At 43.7% G+C, this 23,787-nt stretch overlaps 2 protein-coding genes across 6 annotated transcripts in view; one reads left to right on the top strand and one right to left on the bottom strand.

The window, feature by feature from the left end:
- The first annotated feature begins 6,403 nt into the window (after nt 1-6,403).
- TLDC2 (TBC/LysM-associated domain containing 2) lies at nt 6,404-21,577 on the top strand. Of its 3 annotated transcripts, XM_020998823.2 has the most exons (8): nt 6,404-6,544; nt 6,654-6,694; nt 11,103-11,202; nt 13,779-13,922; nt 14,347-14,499; nt 16,382-16,477; nt 18,709-18,782; nt 19,794-21,577. In XM_020998823.2, the coding sequence occupies exons 3-8, from the start codon at nt 11,170-11,172 to the stop codon at nt 19,927-19,929; spliced, it is 636 nt and encodes a 211-aa protein (XP_020854482.1). In that variant the 5' UTR covers nt 6,404-6,544; nt 6,654-6,694; nt 11,103-11,169; the 3' UTR covers nt 19,930-21,577. The 3 variants fall into 3 exon arrangements, with proteins under 3 accessions (XP_020854482.1, XP_020854481.1, XP_020854479.1); XM_020998822.2 differs by lacking the exons at nt 6,404-6,544; nt 6,654-6,694 and adding an exon at nt 8,680-8,824; XM_020998820.2 differs by lacking the exons at nt 6,404-6,544; nt 6,654-6,694 and adding an exon at nt 10,259-10,437.
- SAMHD1 (SAM and HD domain containing deoxynucleoside triphosphate triphosphohydrolase 1) overlaps nt 21,152-23,787 on the bottom strand; it is a 55,377-nt gene continuing 52,741 nt past the window's right edge. The window contains exons 16-17 of one of the 3 annotated variants that reach the window (XR_002326884.2): nt 23,499-23,786; nt 21,152-22,771 (exon numbers count right to left, since the gene is read on the bottom strand). Coding sequence is in view for 2 of the 3 variants with exons in the window: in XM_020998817.2 (XP_020854476.1) it covers nt 23,649-23,786 (138 nt within the window). In the remaining variant the exon portion in view is untranslated. Of the gene's footprint in view, nt 23,787 lies in introns of all 3 variants that reach the window. The other 2 variants (XM_020998819.2, XM_020998817.2) reach the window with 2 other exon arrangements.

The following is a 23,787-nucleotide window of genomic DNA, read 5'->3' as shown; positions in this document are numbered from 1 at the left end:
CAGAAAAACCTGGGAAGACTCATTGATACAAAGAGAATTGAGCAGAACCAGGAGAACCTTGTACACAGTTAACAGAAACATTTCAATGATGATCGACTATGAAAGACTTAGCTATTCGTCAATACAACAACCCAAGACAATTCCAAATGACTCACAAATAAAAATGCTATCTACACTCAGAGAGAGAACTGATGAACTCTGAGTGTAGATTGAAGCACACTTTTTTCAATTTGTTTTTTTTTTTTGCTTTTTTTTTGCAACATGACTAATATAGAAATATGTTTTGCATGACTTTACATATATAATTGATACCATTGCTTACCTCTTCAATGGGTGGGGAAGGGTCTAGAAGGAGGGAGAGAATTGGGACTTCAAATTTTTTAAAAATTAATGTTAAAATAAATAATAATTTAAATAAAATAAAAATTAAAGAGGTGCCCATTTTGTTTCTGATGTTTTTCTACATAAAGAGTGCCATTATGAAATATTTGCTCTTATATATTTATATATGTATGTATACATATTGTTAGGGAATTCCTCAAGCTTCCTGAGGTCTTCAGATCCCTTGAAAAATAATTCCTCCCACCTTGGTTCATTTGACTGGATGTCAATATATCAAGAAGCAAGGCTGGGTAATAAAATGTTTAATTAGCATTTGCTGATGGGAAGTTGCCAGGTGGAGAGCAATGTGCCCCAGACAAAAAAAAACCTATCAGGTGAGGCTGCTTAGTCACTTTCTTTATTTGGGAGGTTGACTAATAGGGAAAGGAAGTCAAATGATTTGGGTCTCAGGAGTTACAAAGATCAGGTTTGTTCCAGTGGGACAATGCATTTCTCTGAGGTTAGTCTTATAAAAATATCCTGATGGGGACAGGAAATCTCTAAGATAGTGGAGGCATCCTTTAAGATCAAAATCCACAAGACTCATTCATCCTGCCCTTTGAGGGTCTCTATTCATACAACCCTGTAGCCCTGTTTCTTTGACCTTGAGGAGGATGCTTTTTCTGGGGCAAAGATGTTTCCCCCCAAACTCACAGTCTGACTCCACCACTACACATACATACATACATACATACATACATACATACATACACACACACATCTGTTCACACACACACACATACACATGAACAGATGTGTGTGTATGTATTTCTGTCATTGATTTCCTTTGAGCATATGCTTAGTATTTGGATTGCTGGTTCAAAGAGTAAGAGCAGTTTAGTGTTATTTCTTACATAAGTACAAATTATTTTCCAGAATGGTTGGGCCAATTCACGATTCTATCAACAATGTCAAAGTGTTTCCGTTTTCTTCACTCCAAGACTGACTGATACATATGAAGTGAAGCCTTTGAGTAGTTTTAATTTTCATTTTTCTATTATAAATGCTTTCAAATACTTTTTCCTGACTATTGATTATTTGTATTTCTCCTTCTGAAAACTGTTCATATCTTTTGACTACTTATCTCTTGAGGAATGGCTCCTGTTCTTATGTACAATGTCCCAAAAGTCTTGGTGCAACTTTAAGCTTAACAGCTTAATAGGTTTAAGCTATTGATAGTACTATAATAATATTGATAGTATGATATGCTATGACTAGCCTAATAACCTTAAGATAGTAAACTTAATAGCTAAGAACTGCACTAAGACTTTGGAGACACCCTGTATATTTATGCCAATTTCCCATATAACTTAGATACTGGACTTTTATCAGAGCTATTAAATGCAATTTTCCCTCTAACTGATAGCTTTTCTTCTTATTCTAGCTGCATTGATCTTAAAAAGCCTTTAAATTTTCTGTTTTTGCAATTATCCACCTAATTTTTTTTATCACTTCTATTCCTTGCTTTGTTAAGAATTCTTCCTCTAACTAGAGTTCTGAAAAAAACTTCTTTCCAGTGACTGGCACATTTTAGGTGCTTCATAAATGATTTTTGGCTGATTAATTCTCCCCTGATTTGTAATAATGGGATTGTTTGTATTTAAGGCACATATCCATTTGAAGTTTTACTTTTGGTATATGGGGTAAGCTGCCAGCCTAAAATTAATTGATTCAAAATTGTTCTCTAGAGTTCCCACACCATTTTTGCAGTATAGGGAGTCTTTTCCCCAGTATTCTGTGGTTTATGAAACATTGGGCAAATTGGTTTAATTGTTTGTAGATCTTGTGCATCTGGTTTGTTCTAAGGAGCTACTTTTGAGCCAGTAGCAAATTGTTTTGATAATCACTAACCATTGACATTTACATAGTGCTAAAGTTTTGCCAAGGGCTTTACACCCATTATCATTTGATCCTTATAACCCTGAAAAGGGGAGGGGAGGTACAGAAGGGAAAACTGAAGATAAATTAGTAGACTTGCCCATAGCCAAATAGCTAGTAAGGCAGGTTTGGAACCAAGGGGTTCCTAACATTCAATGCATTGTGTCATGCTACACCTCAACCTCACCCCTATTTTTTCCACTCCACATAGGTGGGCTGGAGTCAGCTGAACAAGCTCAGGGGAGCCAATGATTAAATATTTAGAGTGAATATTTACACTCTGGAAAGTCAGCAAATGCTACACATCAGTTCTTGGTTTATTGTCTTGCTAACAGAGAAAATGTTAATAATGCAGATTAAACTTAAAAGTATATCCTTCATACATTTTTTCCCCAGAGAGCCTGTTATTAAACATTTACTAGCCACTACAAGAACTGTGATCTAATATTTCCATAGCCTGGGTGATTTCTTTTACTACCAAGAGTTGGAAGGTCCCATATCATATGAGTTCATGGCAGAGTGGGGGCTAGAACCCAGGTTTCCTAATTTCTAGTCCAGTCTACACTGTAGCACTCTGTCTTAAGGACTCTTCCTAAATTGCCTGGAGTGCTTGACCTACAGTCTTCCCAGCTAAGAGCAGTGCTGACCAACCAGGTGGAGTTGTGAGTCCAGAGAGAAGCAACTACTTTTTACAAAGCAACTTCCACTGCTTTGTAAGCTAGCTGACTTGAACTCTGAATGCTTAGAACCACACAGCAGAGCTGAAAGGGAATTTAAAGACCATCTAGACCAATCCTCTAATTTGGCAGAAGAAACTGAAGTCCAGAGAGAAGGATGTCCAATGCCACACCCAGGCTACTTTGTTTTTAAAATAAAATCTGATTAATGACTTTAATTGATGATGTCATCTGCTTGTCCCACTATATCACCCAAATCCCATCCCTTCCCAAAGAGCTGTCCTTTTATATTAAAGAAGAAAAAAAAGAAGGAAAATATTCGGTAAAACTAAAGAACGTACTCCAAAAGTCTGGTGTTACATGCAGAGTTTTTCACCCACCATACAGAGTCTCCCATGCAAGAAGCAAGATGAGGTATCTTCTCTTATTTCCTTATTGGGGCCAGACTTTGTCATGCTCCTGTTAAAACATTTAGTTTTGATTGTTTTGTTATTATTCCTTCCATTGCTGTGCTCATTATTTTTTTGGTTCTGCTTGCTTCACTTTGCATCAGTTTATATAAGTCTTCCCATGTTTCTCTATATTTATCCTATTTGCTTCTTATAACTCAGTAATACTCCCTTACCTTTATGAACCACAGTTAGTTGAGTCATTCTGCCATTATTTTGTTGATAATTTTCTTTACTACTGCAAAAATTGTTGTTGTAAATATTTTGTTGTATGTGGGACCTTTCTTTTTTTGTCATGGTCACACAGTATATTAATAATCAGAAGGTCTTCAAACAAAATTTTTTCTATATTTTATTAATTAATTTATTTTGATTTATCAACAATCACTTCCATAAGCTTTTGAGTTTTAAATTTTCTCCCCCTCCGCCCCCACCTTCCTCCCCAAGACAGCATGCAATCTGATATAGGTCTACATATACATTCCTATTAAACATAGTTTCACATTAGTCATGTTGTTAAGAAGAATTAGAACCAATGGGAGGAACCACAAGAAAGAAGAAACAAAAACAAAACAGAAGAAAAAAAAAGCAAATAATGTGCTTTGATCTGCATTCAAACTCCATAGTTCTTTCTCTGGATGTGGATAACATTTTCCATCATGAGACTTTTGGAGATGTCTTATATCCTTGCATTGTTGAGAAGAGTTAAGTCTATCAAAATCATCATACAACGTGGCTGTTACTGTGTACAACATTCTCCTGGTTCTGCTCACTTCACTCAGCATTGGTCCAGGTTTTTCTGAAGTCAGCTGACTCACCATTTCTTATAGCATAATAGTATTCCATTAAATTCATATACCACAACTTGTTCAGCCATTCCCCAATTGATGGGCATCCCCTCAATTTCCAATTCTTTGCCACCACAGAAAGAGTTGCAATAAATATTTTTGTATATGTGGGTCCTTTTCCTGTTTTTATGATCTCTTTGGGATGCAGACCTAGAAGTGGTATTGCTGCATCAAAGAGTATGCATAATTTTATGCATAATTCCAAATTGCTCTCTAAAATGGCTGGATCAGTTTACAACTTCACCAGCAATGCATTAGTATTCCAATTTTCCCATATCTTCTCCAACATCATTTTCCTGAAATAAAATTTTTGCTATAGTATCTTTGAAGTTATCTGGTCAGGCAGTCAATCAGTCAATAAGCATTTATTAAACACTTACTCTATCCCAGGCACTGTACTAAGTTCTGGGGATACAAAGAAAGACAAAAACAAGCCTGCCTCAAGGAACTTACATTTTAATAGGGGACATAACATATAAATTAATGTCATGTCTGACTCTTCATGACCCCATTTGGGGTTTTCTTGGTAAAGATACTAAAGTGGTCTGCCATTTCCTTCTCCAGCTCATTTTGTAGATGAGGAAACTGAGGCAAACAAGGTTAAGTGACTTGCTCAGGGTCACACAGCAAGCCAGTGTCTGAGGCCAGGTTTGAACTCAGGAAGATGAGCCTTCCTGACTCCAGGCCTTGTGCTCTATAACCTAGCTACAAGATACATACAGAGAAGATGGAAAACAGCCTGAGAAAGGCCTCCTGCAGAAGATGACATGAGAGCTGAATGCTGAAGGAAGCCAGGGACTATGAGGCAGAGGTGAGGAAAGAAAGTCTAGGCTTCCTGACCAGATTATTCTTTTCCTCTGTACTTTCCTGAAACTTCTGTGGAGGTAGTGGCAAATCCAGGACTGAACCCCGAGGTCAGACTCCTAGCCCAGAGCACTTTCTGCTCAACCCTGATGCTTCAGAAGGATGGAAGAGAGAATGCCAGAGGTGGAAGGGAGCTGAAAGGCTAGACAGGGGAGGGGAACCTGGGGCCTCAAGTCCACATGTGGCCCTCTAGGTCCTCAAGTGCGGCCCTTTGACTGAATTCCCCACCCCTGGTCTAGGATCTCCATCTTATATAGCAATGAAACTAAGGCCCAGAAAAAGAAAGAGATTTACTCAAGGTCATGCAGAAAGTGAGAGGCTGAACTAGAGACTTTTCTGACATCCAGTCCAGGCCACTTTATATTCCATGGGAACAGCCACTGATTGAACTACTTCAAGAAGTTTCTAGAAGATGTTCTGTAGAAATGGGAATTAATGGGACAGCATGAGGTGGGGGAAGGGAGAAGAGCATAGGGGCAGGTGCATGATCTGTGGGTTGTTTACAGAACAAACACCCATTGCAACAGCCATGTTATAACTGGCAACACAGCCTGTCACCCGACTGCTATTCCCATAATAGAGAGCCTGCTAGGATCCCAGGCTTCCTGAGGGGGAAGCCAGCTCTCCCTCCAGCCCTGCCTTATCTCTGGGCTTACTGCCTTCTGGAACCAGCCTTCTGGAGGCTCGGTCACTCACTGGGCAGAGGGTGAAGGACCCCTGCTCCTTTCCCTGTGTCCCCAAAAAGGACCTGCAGGAGCAGGTCCTTTGGTTGGCTCCTGGCTCCCAGGCAAGAAAGTTTCCTGGTCCTTCTTCCCCAGGATCCACCAGCCCAGCACTAGTTAGCCCTTCTCGGTTTGCTCTGCATGCACTTGGACTCATGTGGCTAATTGAGGAAGAGGTCCTGTGAGGCTTAGCATGCCTTGTAATTGACTCACCCCTCCTGGAGGAATAGGGCAGTTGGCTAGTTAATCATAACAATCCCTCCCTCATATCTATGCAATATTCTATACTTCTCAAAGCATTTTCATACCCCTTATCTCCTTTGATCCTCACGGTAACCTGGTGAGAGAGGGTCAGTCAGCCAATAAGCATTTATTAAGATCTTACCATGTACCAGGAATGGTGCCAAGTGCTGGGAATACAAATATGAGCAAAAAGAAAGATAGGGCAGGGAATGTTTACTACCTTTTTTTTTTTAAACAGAAGTTCAGAGAGAGGATTTGATTTTTCTGAGCACATAACGTGGTTAGAGGCAGAGCCCAGGTCAGGGTTCTTTCCACCCCACTCTGTTGTTGGAAGCTTGAGGAAGGGAGCTTTTCCTCTGCTGAAGAAGCTGTTTCATCCTCAGAAGGCCTCTTTGTCCATGTTCTCACTTTATGCCATTCCTTCTCTGATTTCAGGCCCCAGGCACATTTAGGCCCTCCTCATAGTACCCTTTGGCTCAAAGGTATGTCATGTCAGTAACTCTTGGCAGCTTCTAATGATAATATATATTTGTATTTTAAATATCGCTTTAAAGTTTGCCACATACTTTAAATTTAATTAATCTATTTTAGGTATGTAAAATCCAATTTGGGCCTCACAACAACGCTGTAAGGTAGGTGTTATTTTTATCTCCATTTTGTTGATCAGGGAACTGAGGCACAGGGCAGGATAAGTGACTTGCCCAGAATCACGCTGATAAGTGTCTGAGACTGGATTTGAACTCAAGGTCTGCCTGATTATAGACCCAGCACTCAGTACTCTGTGTCACCAGCTACCTCAAAGAGGTGACCCTTTCCAGGTGTGACAATTAATATTTATGTAACATTTTAAGGTTTACAAAACATGTTTCCCACAACAACCCTGTGAGGTAGGTGTTACAGGTTTTATTGTTTCATTTTAAAGATGAGGAAAATAAGGTTTTTGACCACATTTACACAGCTAGCAAGCGCAAAACTAGGCTATGAATTTATATCCTCTCAAACTCAAAAATCCAACACTTTCCACTATGGTTGCCTACCGAGGTATTAGTTTTTTAATTTTATTTGTATTGATGGTGTTTTGTTTTTAAATCAGTCTAATGTTCAAATATATCCTTCTCTTCTCCCTCATCCAGTAAGCCATCCCTTGTATAGGTATTGTTTTATCCCCAGGTAGATGAGAATTTTGGAAATATATGCCTGTAGGTCAAACAAAAATGCCCCAGCCTTATCCTTCCCGTCCTTTGGACTTGAAAGAAGAGAAAAAGAAGGAAAAGGAAGAGGAGGAGGAGGAGGAGGATGAAGAGGAAGGGTGAGGGGGGAAGGGGAAAGAGGAGAAAGAGAAGAGGAAAGGAGGGGTGGGAGGAGAGGAGAAAGAGAAGAAGAAAAAGAAGAGAGATAGAGATAGAGAGAGACAGAGGTAAGAGAGTGGAGAGAGTGAGAGAGGAGAAGAAGGAGGAGAAGGAGGAGGAGAAAAGAAGAAGAAGAAGAAGAAGAAGAAGAAGAAGAAGAGAAGAAGAAGAAGAAGAAGAAGAAGAAGAAGAAGAAGAAGCAGCAACCTCCAGGAGGAATAGTGCCATGGAGGAGCATTAGAAATGCCAGAATGTGGCCATTTTTTAATTTCTTACTCTTTGAAGGTGCAGAGAGGTTTAACTCTTTAAATTTTTTTATCTGTTTATGTTTCAGTGTTTACTTTGTGTCTCAAACTGGCAAATGAGTTATATTCACACAGCAATAAATATCTGAGGGCTATAGCATTTGAACTCAGATCTTACCTGACTCCAAGTCTTGTACTGTAGCCACTATACTACCTAGCTGTCTCAAAGAGCTCACCCTTTCCAGATGTAATAATAGTAAATTTCTGTATGTAAGTTAAGAGCAAGGGTGGCTGGTAGCCTGGCCCGTCTGCTTACCAGCACAGTATAGCACACCCCTGACAGACTGGTAACAAAATTTTGTTTTGAAAAGAAGGGGGGGAAAGCAGTTCAAAAAAATTAACCAATAAATAAGGTTGTCTGACAATATATGTATTCTAAACCCATAGTCCCTCCCCTCTGCCAAGAAAGGAGGGAAGTGTATTTTCTTGACTTTTCTTTAGGGCCAGGAGGGTTATTATAATTACACAGTTTGTAGCCTATTTACAGGAATCAGGGCCTTCAGTCAAAGAGACAAGGAAGGCCTAAGGGTGGAATCTCAGGCCCCAGGTGGATTTTGCTTTCCTTGGGGGAAAGAGGGACTGTAGCCCAGGAGAATGTAAGTTATTCTTGAGCAGGGCTCATTTCATTCCTGCCTTCGGTGTTCCAGAGCCTAGTACAGCTCCTGGTACATAGTAATAGCTTATTAAGTGTTTATTGAATGGATGGATGGAGGAGCCGCTCTAGACTCCCCTGGTTGCGCTTAGCCTGGGTAAGGGGGGGTGGGGGCAGTATATTTGTGGTCAAGTTTATTGTGTAAGGTGATAACTGCATGAGCCTTTCCAGCTGGAACTAGAAGCTGCAGTGGGGGCTGGGCCTTGGGAAGGGCAGGCTAAGATTCTAAGCTAATTCATATAAGAGCCCCGGAAGCACACCAGGCTCTAAGGGCACGGAGTAGCTGAGCCAGAACCCAGGGGAGGGGAAGAAGCCTGGCCATTCAAGTGAGGAAGCCCGTCTAGAACAGCAAGGTTCCAACCTACCCACCCTGGAGAAGAGCTGGCCTAACAAAGAGAGCCTTCCCAGGGCCAAGACTTCTGGAGGCTGGAAGAAGAGGCTCAGGGGGCTTTGTGGGTGAGTGTCTCCTCTATATAGTCATACGCTAACCCCACAGGAACTTGGTCTTGAGTCTATTACCTACAGGCTGATTTTTGATGGGATCTCGGGGTCCCACCTCCAGGATGTCTATGTGTCTTTCAACTCTAAATCCTGTGAGCCTAGGATCCCAGAGAGAGGAATGTCTTCCATTCCCCAGGGAACCATCAGCCCAACTTTGCAAACAAGGTCACAGAAGGGTAATAATGATGGGGCATGGGGGTGGAGGTTAGCCATCATCTGGATATAAGCTATTATTAATGATAAATAATGATAATCTATAACATAAATGATATATAATAATCAATAATATAAATACTTAGATGGTTATACTTAATGTTATTATACATGGTATCTCTCTACATAATAATATAATATATAATGACATATCATCATAGTAATATAATATAATACATAGAGATACTACTTTATTAATAATAGCTGGTGTTATTATAAATAGCAATAATAACAAGGCGTTGTGTCATAGTGGATAGAAAACCAGCCCTGAAGTTCAAGAAGACCTGCTTTCAAGTTCTGCTTCTGATGAATATACTGGTTTTGTGACCCTGGACAAGTCACCTAATTTCTTGGTGTTCAGTCATTTCAGTCACATCCGACTCTTTTGACCTCATGTGGAGTTTTCTTGGCAAAGATACTGGAGTGGTTTGCCATTTCCTTCTCCACCTTAGTTTACAGATGAGGAAACTGAGGCAAACAGGGTTAAGTGGCTTGCCCAAGGGTCACACAGCTAGGGGCTGGATTTGAACACAGGAAGATGAGTCTTCCTGACTCCAGGCTCAGCACTCTGCACTATGGTGCTATCTAGCTGCCCCTCTCGGGCACTAGGCAGCTCTAATGCTATGTTGTAGAAAAAGCATCAACCCACATTCATAGTAGGAACTTTCTCATTCAGAAGTTCCATATAATAGAAAAATCACAGTCCATTCCCTATCCCTAATGATAATAATAATATTAATAAATGATTTAATAATGATTAATTAATGATTTGAGCATACTTACTCACGATAATGTGACATAGGGTGCCAAGGGGATATATAAGTGAAGGTCTCCAACATGTGTCTGGAAATGTGAGAAGCGAATGAATTCAGAGGGAGGGTTGGGACTGGGTACTAGATTTGGGAGTCATCTACACTGACAGAAAGACAACACAAATCCAATTTCTGCCCACTATAAAGGAAGACCCTCCAGTCAGAGGTTAGAGGAGGCTGAGGGAAGTGACATCAAGGCTTAAGTTAGCAGTGTGGTGACGGGATGAGAGGTAATGAACTTATCCTGGGAGGGGCATCTTGTTGGGTGGTGTTGAAACCAGGTAGAGCTACAGATGCAAAACAGAATGAGCTGGAAATTCAAATTCTGCCCACCATAAAGGAAGGCTTTGGGAGGAGTTTGGTACTCTACCCTCTGGCCCTCCAATTAGCTGAAAAGCAAAGGGACAGCAGGAAAGGGGGCATGATGGAGGAGTCTGGAGAATAAGGAGCAGAGCTGGGAGAGAAGCAATGGGGAGCAATGCTGGCTGACCGGGGAAAGTCCCCACAAGAGTTCACCAAGTGGAGCAGAAAGCAAGAGCAAAGGTATCTTCCAGGGTGAGAAGGCTGCTGGGAACAAGGTGAAGTCCCCAGAGTCAGGAGCAGATCAGAAGAGAGGGGTGAAGGAAGGGTGGTAGGGAGAAATGGAGGCCAAAAATACAGACCACCCTTTGTAGAAATTTAGCAGGGAAGGGAAGGATGGGCATATGATGATGGCCTGAGGGCATGACATGGTCAAGTAAAGGCTTTTTTTTTTTTTTAAGGTAGGGAAAACCTTGCCATATAGGGGCCTATAGATGGGGTGACATTGAAGATGAGAGGGAAGGAGAGGGGATGATTGGGAGGAGATTTAAGGGTTTACAACCGGGAATAAAAGCCAGGAAAATTGAGATCTAGTCCCAGCTTTGCTCTTATCAGCTGTGAATTTCCTTTTCTCTGAGTGTTTTTCCATCAGTAAAATAAAGGGACTGGACTAGGTTCTTGCTAAGGTTTGGATGTCAGTGAAGATGCCACAGCACCTAGGAAGACTGAGTCCTGTGGGCAGGCTTCCTGTGGGAGGAGGCCTGATGCCTGATATCCTGCCAGGATAGCAGGAATGGGGCAGGGATTGCCAATTGCAGGGTGAGGTTGGGGAAGTTGCAAAGGGCAGCTGGGCAAAGCTGAGAGTTCACCATTCACCAACCAGGTGCTCCCTTTCCTTTCTCCCTCAGCTCCTCTCTGCCCCACCCTAAGGGTGCCCATGACACAGACACCGCCTGCCTGGCCCCAGGCAGCAGGATGAGAGGGCTCCGATGGCGGTACACCCAGCTGGTAGGTCATGCTCCCCTTCTCCCCAATTCCCTGCCAGGCCCCCCGAGCTTTAAAGCATCAGATGGGTATGGAGCTGCTCTGGGACTGAACTGGGACTCACTTGAGTACTTAAAGCTATTTCTGTTCCTTCTCACAAAGCCCAGCCTCTTCTGGCTCTCACTAATCCCTCAGCTCTTAGCACTCCTGCCTTAACCTTGGCAAATAGCCAAATAGCTTTCCCTTCCTTTAACCCTGCCATTGTCTGGTATGGGTCCACGGAGCTTGTAGTGGGTGAGGTGAGATGTGTTGGTAAGATGACCCCTTCCTATTGCGGAGGTCAGGGGGTGGATCAAGGCACTGGGCTATGCCTGGGAAGTGTGGCTGTCCCCTATTGGGACAGTATCAGTCTACTCGATGGTATTCTTGTTGAAGCTCTCTACTGTGCCCAACCCTGCCCTGGGCTGACACTGCCTATGAGGTATGTGGGCCCATTGTGGCTTGAACCTGGCTTGGGGGCGGGGAAGAAAGTACCACCTGTTGCCAGAGGCCAGGTTAAGCAAGAGGAGCCTGGGAGGAGCTAGCTATGAAGGGCTTCAGGGTAGGAACCAGGCTGGCAGGAGAGGCCCTGACTGATCCTCACTCCCCAGGTTGGGCCTTCTTCCCCTGAGCAGTGCCTAGAACTCAACACACACACCCACACCCACACCCACACCCACACTCACATACACACTCACACATGTGTATAAGACAGGATTAGATCAGGAAGGGTCCTTAGAGACCATCTAGTCCAAGGGTTCTCAATCTTTTTGGTGTCCTGGACTCCTTTAGCAATGTAGTGAAATCTATTACAGCCTTCTCAGAATGATATTTTTAAATACATAAAAATGCATAGGATTACTAAGGAAACCAATTATACTGAAATATCATTATCAAAATGCTTTCAAAAACCAAATTTGTGATATGGTTATCTCATGTGCTTCTCTATTAATACATTAATAATAGCTAACATTTACAAAGTGCTTCAAGGTCTGCAAAGAGCTTTAAAAACCTTTGTAAACTTTCCATAAACATTATCTTATTTGATCTTCACAATAACTCTGTGAGGTAGGTGTTATTATCTCCATTTTACAGATGAGGAAACTGAGGAAAACAGAAGTGAAATGGGCTACCCAGGGTCACACAGCTAGTAAGTATCTGAGGTAGGATTTGAACTCAGCTCTTTCCCATCCCAACTCTACTCACTGTACTATCTAGCTGCCTTAAATAACAAAGTAATACATTTAAAATACAGGTAAATTAAAGGGTCTAATAATTATAGTGACTTCAAAGTAGTGATGAACATAATGACATTTCAAGATATCTACAACAATTTTAATGTGATACAAAAATATCTGTGATTTCTCTTGGTAACAAAGTCACAGGTATTGCTAATACTCCTGTGGTTTGCGGCCTATGTTCACAATTGAAGAAAATGCTACATTGTTAGCAAAAATAAAGCTGTAATTTTTTTTCCCCAACCAAGTTTCCGGACTCCCTGAAATCTATCTGTGGATCCTGGGTTAAGAACCCATGATCCAGTCCAACTTCCTCATTTGACATTTGAGGAAACTGAGACCCAGAGAGGGAAAAGTAAATAAATTAAATAGTAAGAGGCCACGCCTGTATTTGAAACCAATTTTCTGATAATAAATCTAGGTCTCTTTTTCTCACACTGTGATACATGAGCTTACCTCTGGTCCCCTGTGTACACACACACACACACACACACACACACAACACACACACACACACACACCCCCGCTTACAAGGCCTTTGTTCTTGACCCCTGGATAGGAGGGATTGTGGGTAGGAGTTAAGGGCAGGGATCCTGGATGTTCTGGCACCTGCTTCCCCCCCCCCCAAAGCTCTAACCTGACCTCTTCCCCAGGACAGAGCAAACTTAGAAGAACCGGGAGTGGAGAAACCTTGAAACCCCTAGCTGCCCCGAGGTCTCTGTCTCCTCGTGTCAGGACACCAGCCTCGGGCGGGCCCAACTCCGTGGGAAAGGTCCCCATTTTCATCCCTAGGGAGCTAGGGACATTCATGTCCTTGGCACTTAAGAGTTGCTTTCCCCTCCCCAGAAGGAGAAGCTGAGCTGGAGGGAAGCTGCACCTGAGAAGAGAAACCTTCCTGGGGGTGTGGGGGTCCTGCAGTCCTCAAAGGCCTCACAAGATGGTGCCAGGGGGCACCGGCACTGGGAGGCAGTGGTGGAGCCTGGAGAGGGACACAGGCGGGGTGCTGAATGCTTGGGTGGAAATCTAGACAGAGGTAGTGTGCAGTATGGATTGGGTTTCAGACCTGTCTGTATTAGAGACCCAGTTTTTCACAACCTCCCCATGTGTTTTTAGGGAAATCATTTCCCCTCTAAAAAATGAGGTTCGGATGAGATGGTCTCTAAAATCTCTTCCAGATTCTATGGTTTCTATGACTTAATGTACATCTTAGAGAGAAACAAGGGGGTCCACATCTAAGAAGGCTGCCTTCTCCACTGCTTAGGCCCCTACGGGCCATGCCTGAATCCACAGATCTCCTGTCTGTACCGTCTGTATCTCCCACAGCCCAGCCAACCGGATGACCCACTGCCAGGAGAGGCCGAGGCTGAGGCCGAGACTGTGTCAACTGCCCGGAGCCCAGACACTGAGGAGGCTTGGGTCCCCACCCTGGGAGAGAGCAAAGTCCTTCATGCAGAGGAATTCAGGCAGGTATGGCTACTGACTGGGATTTACAGACTTTGGATCTGAGCCTGAGAGGGCTCCTGCACGTCAGCTTTCTTCCTAAACGGTGTCAGGGAGAGACTAGCAGTAGGGAGATCGAGGTTCTTGTTCTGGCTCTATTGTTTGATTTGCTATGGGAAATAGGAACGGTTATTTCCCTGCCATGAGCCTCAGTTTTCCCCTTCTATAAAATGGTGCTAATATGTTGGCCCCATCTGCCTCATTACAGGCTCAAAGGTGCAATGCCTTTCTATGGCTCTGCCCTGAGGCAGAGAACTGAAAGCAGTGGCTAGGGCAGGTCTTCTTATCCATCCCTTGGTTACTATTCTTGGCCCAAGGCCTCCTGGTTTCCCAATCCTCCCCTAACCTTGTCTACAGAGCACCCCATTCATGCTCCTACTTCTGTCTCCAGCTCGTGCCACACTTTCCCCCTCGGTTCACTGGCCACTCTTGGACTCTGGTTTACTGCACCGAGAGAGATGGTTTCAGCCTGAAGAGCCTGTATCGGAGGATGGAGGGCCAGAGCTCCCCTGTGCTACTGGCCCTCAGGGATCGGGATGGCCAGGCAAGTGGTGCCACACCTCATGGCGGGGGAGGGCTGGTGCAAAGCAAAGGCTCAAGCACTGAAGGAGGTCATGTTGGTGTCTCCCTGCCCTGGTGGGACCCTAGAAGTTTCTCTTCTCTGGAAACAGTGTCTTCAGAAGCATACTTACCTGCATTCCCTGGGGAAAGGACATACAAAGAGCAGGGGAATGAGGATGCTCTCCCCAGATGGCCCACAGGACAGGGTCCCCTTACCATATGTCCAAGGCACAGGCGCTATGTTGAAGGTTCACATGGTGGGGGCAGTCATGAGCTAAGTCAGACATTGGGGACCCCTAAGAAATAAATTCTCACCCCTGCACTTCTCCCCCTTCAACTACCGCAGAATCTAGATGTCTGAATTCTGGTCCCCCAACAGTTTTATGATCTGGTCTTCCTAAAAGATATTTCTCTCTCTCTGTCTCTATCTTCCCCTCCCCTCTCCTCTTCTGTTTTTCTCTCTCTCCTCCTCTCTTCTCTTTTTTCTCTCTCTCTCCTGCCCCTCTCCTCTTCTCTGTTTCTCTCTCCTTCCCCTCTCCTCTTCTCTGTTTCTCTCTGTCTCCTATCTCCTCTCACCTCATCTCTTCTCCTTTTTCTTCTTTTCTCTCTCTGTCTCTGTCTCTCTGTGTCTCTCTCCCCATACATACACACAGACACTACCAGGTGGTAGGCGGCAGCAGGATCAGGGGGAGGTGTCCTATAATTAATCCTTCCCAGCAACATCAGCCTTGATTCCCATCCATACTCAGAATACCAACCTAGAAATTTTTGTGCCTGGAACAAGTACACAAACAGTACCTAGGACAAGTGGCACAAGACATGCCCTCACTTTGGCAGTTGTCCTATCAGGGGCATTAAGAGACCCTGGGGAATTTGAGGTTGCTTCTGGGAAGGCGTTGGGATGCAAAGCAGTTTGGAGTAGGGGAGAAGCTCACCCTAGCCTACTACACAGGGGCTTCCCATTTTAACTGATTGTTCTCTCTAACTAGGTGCCAAGTTCTGCTCTTCTATGCCGCTAAGAGACAAAGTTGCTATCAGGGCCTTCAAATTCGTCATCCTTGGGCAAAGTCCAACTTGCCCTATCCTAGTTATGGCCTTGTTTCTCCTAATCAGTCTATCAATAAACATATCTCTCTCTCTCTTTTTTGGGGAGTTATATTTTTAATGACTTTTCTTTTATCCTTTAAAAATTTTTTTTATTTTTATTTTTTCCATATGCTTTTGAGTTGAACATTTTTCTCCCTTTTTTAAATGACATTTTTAAAAGCACCTCTCAAGAACCTACTGTGTGCTAAGCTCTGGGCTCACTCAGCTCCCCTGTTAGGAGAGAGGAAACAGGAAACGATCCTTGTCCTTGGAGAGCTCACAGTCTGGGTAGGGAGGCAAAACTTGTCCACAGGAAACAATTAGAGAAAAGGACAAAGCGGTGTGTAATTTAGGGCTAAATTACATGTTTCAAACTCTAAATGCTGTAAATGTTCAATGTGGGCTGGGGCAGTTGGTGAAGGCTCCCTAGAGGAGAGACTACCCATCCTGTGCCTTGAAGGGTGAGGACAATTTTAAGGAGATGAGGGGGGAAGGGCATTCCAGGCTGGAAACCTGTGTAGGCCTAGAGATACACCATTTATGGGGTAATCGGCACTATTATAGGTCCAGGACATAGATCTTCACTGAGAACCAGGCTTGAGTTGGGGCAGGGGTGGTGGTGGTGGTGGTGGTGGTCCTATGAAGACAAGGGATGGGGTGTTCCTTGGTGAAACTTCAGGGAGCCTGAGAGCTTCCTAAGGATACTCCCCCCCTTCCCCCTGCCCCGTCCCCACAAGGCCCGTGCCAGATGCCAGCTATGCTCTCGCTTCTTGTTCCAGATATTTGGTGCCTTCTCCTCAACGGCCATCCGGGTCAGCAGCTGTTTTTACGGCACAGGAGAAACCTTCCTCTTCTCCTTCTCCCCACAGCTGAAGGTGCGGTCCCTAGGCTGGAGCCAGGTCTGAGTCAGTCTCCTGGGGGCCTTGGGCAGCACGAAGCTCTACCCCCACTGGGAATAACTTTTTTTTTTTTGGAGGCAATCAGGTTAAGTGACTTGCCCAGTGTTACACAGCTAGTAAGTATCTGAGGCTGGACTTGAACTCAGGTCCTCCTGACTCCAGGGCCAGTATTCCAAGTTAATCCTTTATTAAGTCAAACTATCCCTCTGTGTAACTTTCCCACTTTGGTCCTAGTACTGTCCTTTAGGGCCAAGCAGGATATAAGTCAGATCCTTCTTCCAGATAACGGCCCCTAAGATATTTGAACAGGGGCAGCTAGGTGGCGCCATAGTGCACACTGGGCCTGCAATCAGGAAGGCTCACCTTCTGAGTTCAAATCTGGCCTCAGACACTAGCTGTGTGACTCTGGATAAGTCACTTAACCGAGTTTGCCTCATCTATAAAATGAGATGGAGAAGGAAATGGCAAACACTCTAGTATCTTTGCCAAGAAAAACCCCAAATGGAGTCATGGAAAGTCAGACACAGATGTTTGAACCTAGCAATCCTGAGAAGCAGTTTGTTATACAGGACTGGCTTTTTGTCTTGGTTTATGTGTGTCTTAGCAAGTCATTTATTATATCTCTTTTTTGTGTGAGGCAAGCAGGGTCAAGTGACTTGCCCAGGGTCACACAGCCAGTAAGTGTCAAGAGTCTGAGGCCAGACTTGAACTGTCCTCCCAATGCCAAAGCCAGAGCTCTACCACTGCGCCACCTAGCAGCCCCTATATCTCTATCTCTTGTGCCATCCCACACCCCTACCCCACTCCCAACCCTCCTAGCTAAGGTAAAAATGAGCCCTGCACTCAAGTCATCAAGAAATCTAGAATCAACCTCTGAAATATATCTTCCCTAGTAAAAGTTTTCACTGGCACAAAATCAAGATTATTGCAGTAACCTCCTGTAGATCTTCATCTCTCTTCCTTCAAATATTTCTTACATACCACTAAGCTTCTTATCTTCTTCATCCCTGGATCGAGTTGTGGGGTCATAGATTTAGAGGTGAAAAGCACTTTAGGAGAATCTGAAGCATATAGAGTGCTGGCCTGGAGTCAGGAAGACCTGAGTTCAGATCCTGCTTCAGACACTAGCTGTGTGACCCTGAGCAAATCACTTGACTTTTGTCTGTGTCTGTTTCTTCATCCGTAAAATAGAGATAATACTTCCTACCTCCCAAGGTTGTATAAAGCTAAAAAGATAATATTTGGTTTTGCATACCTTAAAATGCCTTATAAATGCTGGCTATGATTATGCTTATTATTGTCAAAATAACCTCGCTAAGGTCTGATATTAGGACATTCTTTGCTTAAAAAAACAAAAGACAAACAAAAGAAACCTTCTGTGGTTTCCCATTGAGTCTAGGTTGAAATACAATTTCCTTAGTTTGTCATTTAAGGCTTTTCGCAATTTGGCTCCCACCTAGCTTTCCAGCTTATTTCAAACTACACCCTTTTGTGAACTCTATGTTACAGTAAAACTAGCTATTATTTGTGGCTTAGTCATTTTTCAGTTGTGTCCGACTCTTCTCGACCTCTTTTGGAGGTTTTCTTGGCAAGAGTACTGGAGTGGTTTGCAATTTCCTTCTCCAGCTCATTTTACAGATGAGGAAACTGAGGCAAATGGGGTTTAAGTGACTTGCACAGGGTCACACCGCTACTAAGTGTCTGAGGCTAGATTTGAACTCAGGAAGAAGACCTGACTCCAGGTTTGGAACTCTATCCACTGTGCCACTTAGCCACCTCTATAATAGTCTAGCCCTTAAAAACAAAAAAAGAAAACAAAATAAAAATAAAAAAACCTCTTGCACATCTTTGCTCTCTTTTAATTGTGGCAAAAATGCCGTGAGATAGGCAGGAGAGAGATTATTATCCTCATTTTTAAGATGAGAAAACTGACCATCACCCAGCTGGCAAATGACAGACCCGGGATTTAAGCGCAGGTTTCATCATCCTCAAGCTTTTCCCACCACACCCTACACTCCTCTCTCCATACGACCTTCTCTTAGCTGGCATCAGGGAACGGAGAAAAATTACCCGGAAGAGTTCTGAATTCAGAGAAATTTTGGGGATGGCCAAAAGCTCTCCTTCCAACTCTGCCATCAAGTGGTCACCAGTGGTACTGCTATATGCTCAGGTCCACATCACTAAAAAAGTTTTTCTTCTCGTTGCAGGTATTTAAGTGGACAGGAAGTAATACTTTCTTTGTGAAAGGAGACCTGGACTTGCTGGTGATGGGGAGTGGCAGGTATGCATTCTATAAGCCTTCCTGGGATTCTGGATTGTTGTGTTCTCATCCCCTGCCTCTTTTAAGGGACACAGGGACTAGGGACTCTCTCTCCTCCTTAAAGCCTCTTTCCTGGTCAAATCTATAAATCCTTGCCACAGAAGGTTGCTCAAAATAAGCAAAGTTCAGAGTTGGCAATAAAACCATTCCTACACGATGCTAATAACAGAACAGTTTAATATGTTTAGTCCTTCCTCCTTCCCTGGTAGGGCAAACATTAGCACCACATGGCAGACATAAAGGCTGACCTAGTGACCTCCTTCTTTAGGAAGAGGGTAACACTCGCCAAAGGGGCTGAGACCTCACCCTAGACACAGGCAAGACCAACTTGACTCAATAGACAAGATGTAAAGGGGGATGGGGAACCCCTTTCTCAAATAGCCCTCCTACTATCTCTTTGTCATTGATAGCTGAAGACTCAACTATTGCACAGTCATTCCTTTGAAGAGTTAGGCATTGCCTTTTAAAATGTTGCAAATAGAGGTGGGGGTCTGAGTAAGTTACACTAGATTATGTCAGACTTTTTTGACCTATTGATCAGTTTTCCTGCTGTTTCCCCCCCCATTTATTTTTATTTATTTTTTAAAATAAGGGATGGCTCTCTGGGAGGGAGAGGGAGGACTGTTTGCTTTGGGAAATGTAGGTGATGTAAAAACAAAATACACCAATAAAAATTTATTTAAAAAAATTGAACACTGCAAATACGTCCTGTAGGATAGCTGTTCAATTCCTAAATTGCACATGACACAGCTGTATCTGAAGGGTGCATGACTTTTGGAGTGGCAGCTATCTGGCTGGCAGAAATAGAGAACGGGTACAAACAAGGGAGGTTCAGAGCCCTAAAAACAAATTTTCAACCAGATCAAGGCTTTGGTGGGGATGGCCTTGATTGTCAATCTTTAGTCCTAACCAAATGTGGTTTGGTGATGAGAACCAGCATTCATAATGTCCCAGTTTCTTTTTTGTCTCCAGCGGCCAGTTTGGGCTGTGGTTGGATGGGGACCTGAACCATGGGGGCAGCCGTCCCTGTGCTACCTTCAACAATGAAGTCCTAGCCAGCCGGGAAGAATTCTTCATACAGGATCTAGAGGCCTGGTCCCTGAGCTGATGTGCCCAGACTGGCAAGACCTGCTCTGACCTTCTCACTGGGTGTTGCTTGCTACTTCCCTCCCCAGGGTAACAGTACAGCATAAGCGGGCAGTTTAAGCTGCGGGCCTGAGTTTCTTGGTTAGCTATGTAAACAACTGCAGTCCCCCACCTATCAACAGGCTTGCATAACTAGGACAAGAATGTGGGGGATAGATACTATGTTAGAAATATCTTCCAGTTGCAAATGACTGTTTGCTTTGAATAAACCTGGATCCCAGGCAACTTGTCTTCAGAACTTCCAGATAACCTGCCATCAAATGTGGTCCAAATCCTACAGGCAGAGTAATTAAGTTCCTGATAAGGATTGCTACACACCGAGGGGCCCGGGGAACTGGGAGTACCACCCTTTCCCTTCCCCTCAACACTGCCCTGTCCCTTAATTTTTTTCTAGGATATTTACTACGCACACACTAACTAGTAGATTTCATGGCTAGTGCACTCTGCCCCAAACCAAGCAATGCTCAAATGCAGGAGTCGACTGCAAGAGGTGGCTTAGGTAGGCTAGGTGGGCAGAGATCACACTCAGGTTCAATCATCTACCATATACTCCCTCGTCCAAATTCTTCCAGCTCACCAGGGCTAGTCTAGCGTAGGGATACAAAGTACCCAAATCCACATCAGGCTGAAACCAATGCCCTGGAGTAAACTCTTTGCTGGGGAAGTACCTTCCAGCACAACAGGGTCGAGAGGAATCAACATTGAGTGTTTTCACATGCCTGGCCAAGTGATATCACCAAGCATAAGGAGTCCCAAGGGAGAGGGTGAGGAAGACTAGAGCCTCAACAAGGACACCTAAGAAGGCTTCATCTGAAATCTCCTCTGCACTGCTGTTGCTCAGGAGAAGCTGGTGGCCTGTGGGCACAAGACACAAGGCTACACCTCTCTCCTGGTCAGCACATTCTTCTCCCTCCCCCCCATCTTTTAAAGACTTATCCTTTTCATGGCAGCCATTCCCTCTGAAGTTGGGTCACAGAAATCAAGGAACGCAAACCACCCAAACCGCATCTTCACTCACAGGCCAACTGGGCTGGAGAGAGAATGAACTACTGCGGTCAAGATGAAACATGTTTCTCTTGTTTGACGATGGAACAATCTCAGTTTAAGACATGGGTCTAGTCTCCAACGAAGGATAACAAGTAGCATGAAAGAAAGCTCAAGAAAATAAGATATTTAGCTGGAGATACATTCACAAAGCTTTATTGCAGTTATTTTTCCACAGCTGTAACAGTAATTGGTTTTTTAAAACACAGTGTTCTTAGAAAGAAAATATTCTGTAATTCCAGCAGTGGAGACACCAAAGTCTGTTTGTACACAAACATCAAAGGCATTTCTTAAATAAAATTTGAACCTGATAGCAAAAGGAGGGAGGCAAACATTACAAAATAAAGTGCATCTGCCTTAACAGGACAAAAATGCAAATAGCAGATCTTGATTTTCCACCCCTACCTCCCCAATGTGTGCCTATCAATCAAACAGTAGTCGGATATAAACTTCCAGAGTCAAGCATGATTCAACAATAGTGTTTTGTAGAAATAAGACAATATTACATTCCTGTCCTTGGTTCTGGATACATAATCTTAATAAAAAGCACTTATGTAGCACAGTAATTCTGAGAACCTCAATTGGTTTTTTTTTTTTTGCCAACTACCCCCACCATTCCCAGATCCTCTCGTTGATGAACAAAGTAATTTGTCCAAAGAACGGGTATCAGGGGCTGCACTTTCTTATACAGTTGACCAAATCAACCTAATGTCGTCTATTCTGAGTGAAGATAATGTATAGATTAGTCCTCACGTCATAGTCACTTTTTTTTTTGAGGCTGTCTGGGTTAAGTGACTTGCCCAAGGTCACCACACAACTAGGCTGTGGCCATGTTTGAACTCAGGTCCTCCCGAGGTCCCGGCTGATGTTCTACCCATTACGCTACCTAGCCGCTCCATGTCCACTTGCTTCTCAGATATCATCCTACATCCACTTGGTGACTACCTCTAATGCCCGTCCAGGTTGATCCTAGAATTGGGAGCCCAAACACTCGCTAGACTGGGAAATCTGGCTGCCCGTCCAGGCCTCTGGAGACAATTCACTTGAAGATCAAGGCCAGTGGATGACACAGCATTGTGATCTCATTCAATTTAACAAACATTCTGAAGTGTTTATTGTGTTTAATGCCCCATGTTAGGTCCTGGGAGAGGTATAAAGATAACAAGACATGGTCTCTCCTCGCAAGGACTTTATAATCTAGCATCTACAGAACAACAGAGACCATGATGAGGTAACAAGAGAGGTATATAAAGTGCTATAACAAATCAAAAGAGGCAAAGATTGTTTCAGATGGGGGATCACGGAAGGTTTCATGAAGGAGGTTCTGTCTTGAAGGGCGTGCAAGATTTTACCTCCCAAAAAACAGTCTGGAAGTGTCTGGGAACAACTGCTTTGGGGACGTGGCCTGCACTCCTCTGTTCCGCCGCCGACTAGGCCTAGACAAGAGCAGATCTTGGACGAAGCAGGCAATACTAGCATGCACATATGCATGACGAAGGATGAGCAGGGACCCAGGGTTCTTTGATTATCCATTCCCACTCTGGGCACCCTGGGAAAAAGGAGATTCTACACTGGCCTGGGCCCGAAAGCCACAGTAAAGTCTGGTCGTTTTGCCTGAACAACATCTTGATGTGGTCTATTTTATTTTGTTGAGGCAGCAAAAACTTACTCCCCAGTCAGAACAGTGCCTTGGAAAAGTGGTGTTTTAGAGCAAAGCCTTCTTACAGTCTTGTTTATTCAGAAACAAGGGTGAACAAAATCTGCCGAGAGAGGGAGGAGTCATTTAGGTGAGGGTGGAGGTCCTATCCAGCGGCAACGCTGCCCTGTGTTAGAGCCCTCATAAGGTCTGCACAGGGATCTGCAAAGGCCACTTCATTCTGTGCACTGAAATCAGTTTGATTTGGAATAATGTGCCTTGAACCCTTGTGCTTTTCCCCTAAAAACAACTTTTCTAAGTGCCAACTCCAAACACACCTTCCCTCAAGTCTACAGGAGACTAGCAGGGTAAAGGCTGGTACCTTTCATCAAGGCACGCCCTCACCTCAGAGGGGCCGGGCCAGGCCCCAAGCCTTTAGAGGATTCTGCTGTTTTAACCAGGGATTGGGCAGGGGGGAGGGAAGCCTCTCACAACCAGGAGCCAACACACCAAGTCTGTTTCCCATAAATTTTTAAGACAGTTTTCCTCCCACAGGAATTGAATGTATAAAAGTGGCGTGGTTTTTTTTTAACATAAAGAATTAAGAGTTGTAGATATCAAGACAATTTTGAATTAATAATAAAAAAGTTTATATTTTTCCTGCAGTCTGTAGATTATATACTACCTGATATAAAATCCTCCTATTCCTTCATAAAAATTGTTCTATTGCAACTAAAAACCTAAAATTGGCATGGAATTTGTTAAGAATGCTGTTTATAATAAAATTCCCCTTATCTGTAGCTCTCAGCTCCTCAAGGTAATTAGAGAGAAAAAACTTGTGACTTATTTACATTCTGATCAGTTTCTGACTGAGAGATGCAGAACAGCTTTGTTTGCAGAAGCCAAGAAAGAGATGGTAGGTGTGTTTAAGCCTTCTTGCAGCATGGTGACCTGGGCAGACCCTCCTACAGGAAGCAGGTATATGCACACAGTGAGTATTCTCATTCTATTAGTCGTTTCGGAAAAAGCTTGGTTTTCACTTTGGAACCCTTTCTGTTATGATCTGGAGTTTGGCCTACATGCTGAGAATTCCAACTTGCTTTCATAGGTGTTAGTGTTGGGGCCACAACATCACCATCC

This window comes from Phascolarctos cinereus, unplaced genomic scaffold, assembly GCF_003287225.1.
Source record: "Phascolarctos cinereus isolate Bilbo 61053 unplaced genomic scaffold, phaCin_HiC Scaffold_2;HRSCAF=192, whole genome shotgun sequence".
NCBI classification, from domain to species: Eukaryota; Metazoa; Chordata; class Mammalia; order Diprotodontia; family Phascolarctidae; genus Phascolarctos; species Phascolarctos cinereus.
This window is presented reverse-complemented; position numbering and strand designations above follow the sequence as displayed.

What these genes read in the sequence shown, in the direction of transcription:
- TLDC2 (XM_020998820.2), top strand. Translation starts at nt 10,373, where the DNA reads ATGCTGGCTGACCGGGGAAAGTCCCCACAAGAGTTCACCAAGTGGAGC. An exon ending in CCTTCTCCCCACAGCTGAAG is followed by an intron (nt 16,478 to 18,708) that starts GTGCGGTCCCTA and finishes TTCTCGTTGCAG; the next exon opens with GTATTTAAGTGGACAGGAAG. An exon ending in CTGGTGATGGGGAGTGGCAG is followed by an intron (nt 18,783 to 19,793) that starts GTATGCATTCTA and finishes TTTTGTCTCCAG; the next exon opens with CGGCCAGTTTGGGCTGTGGT.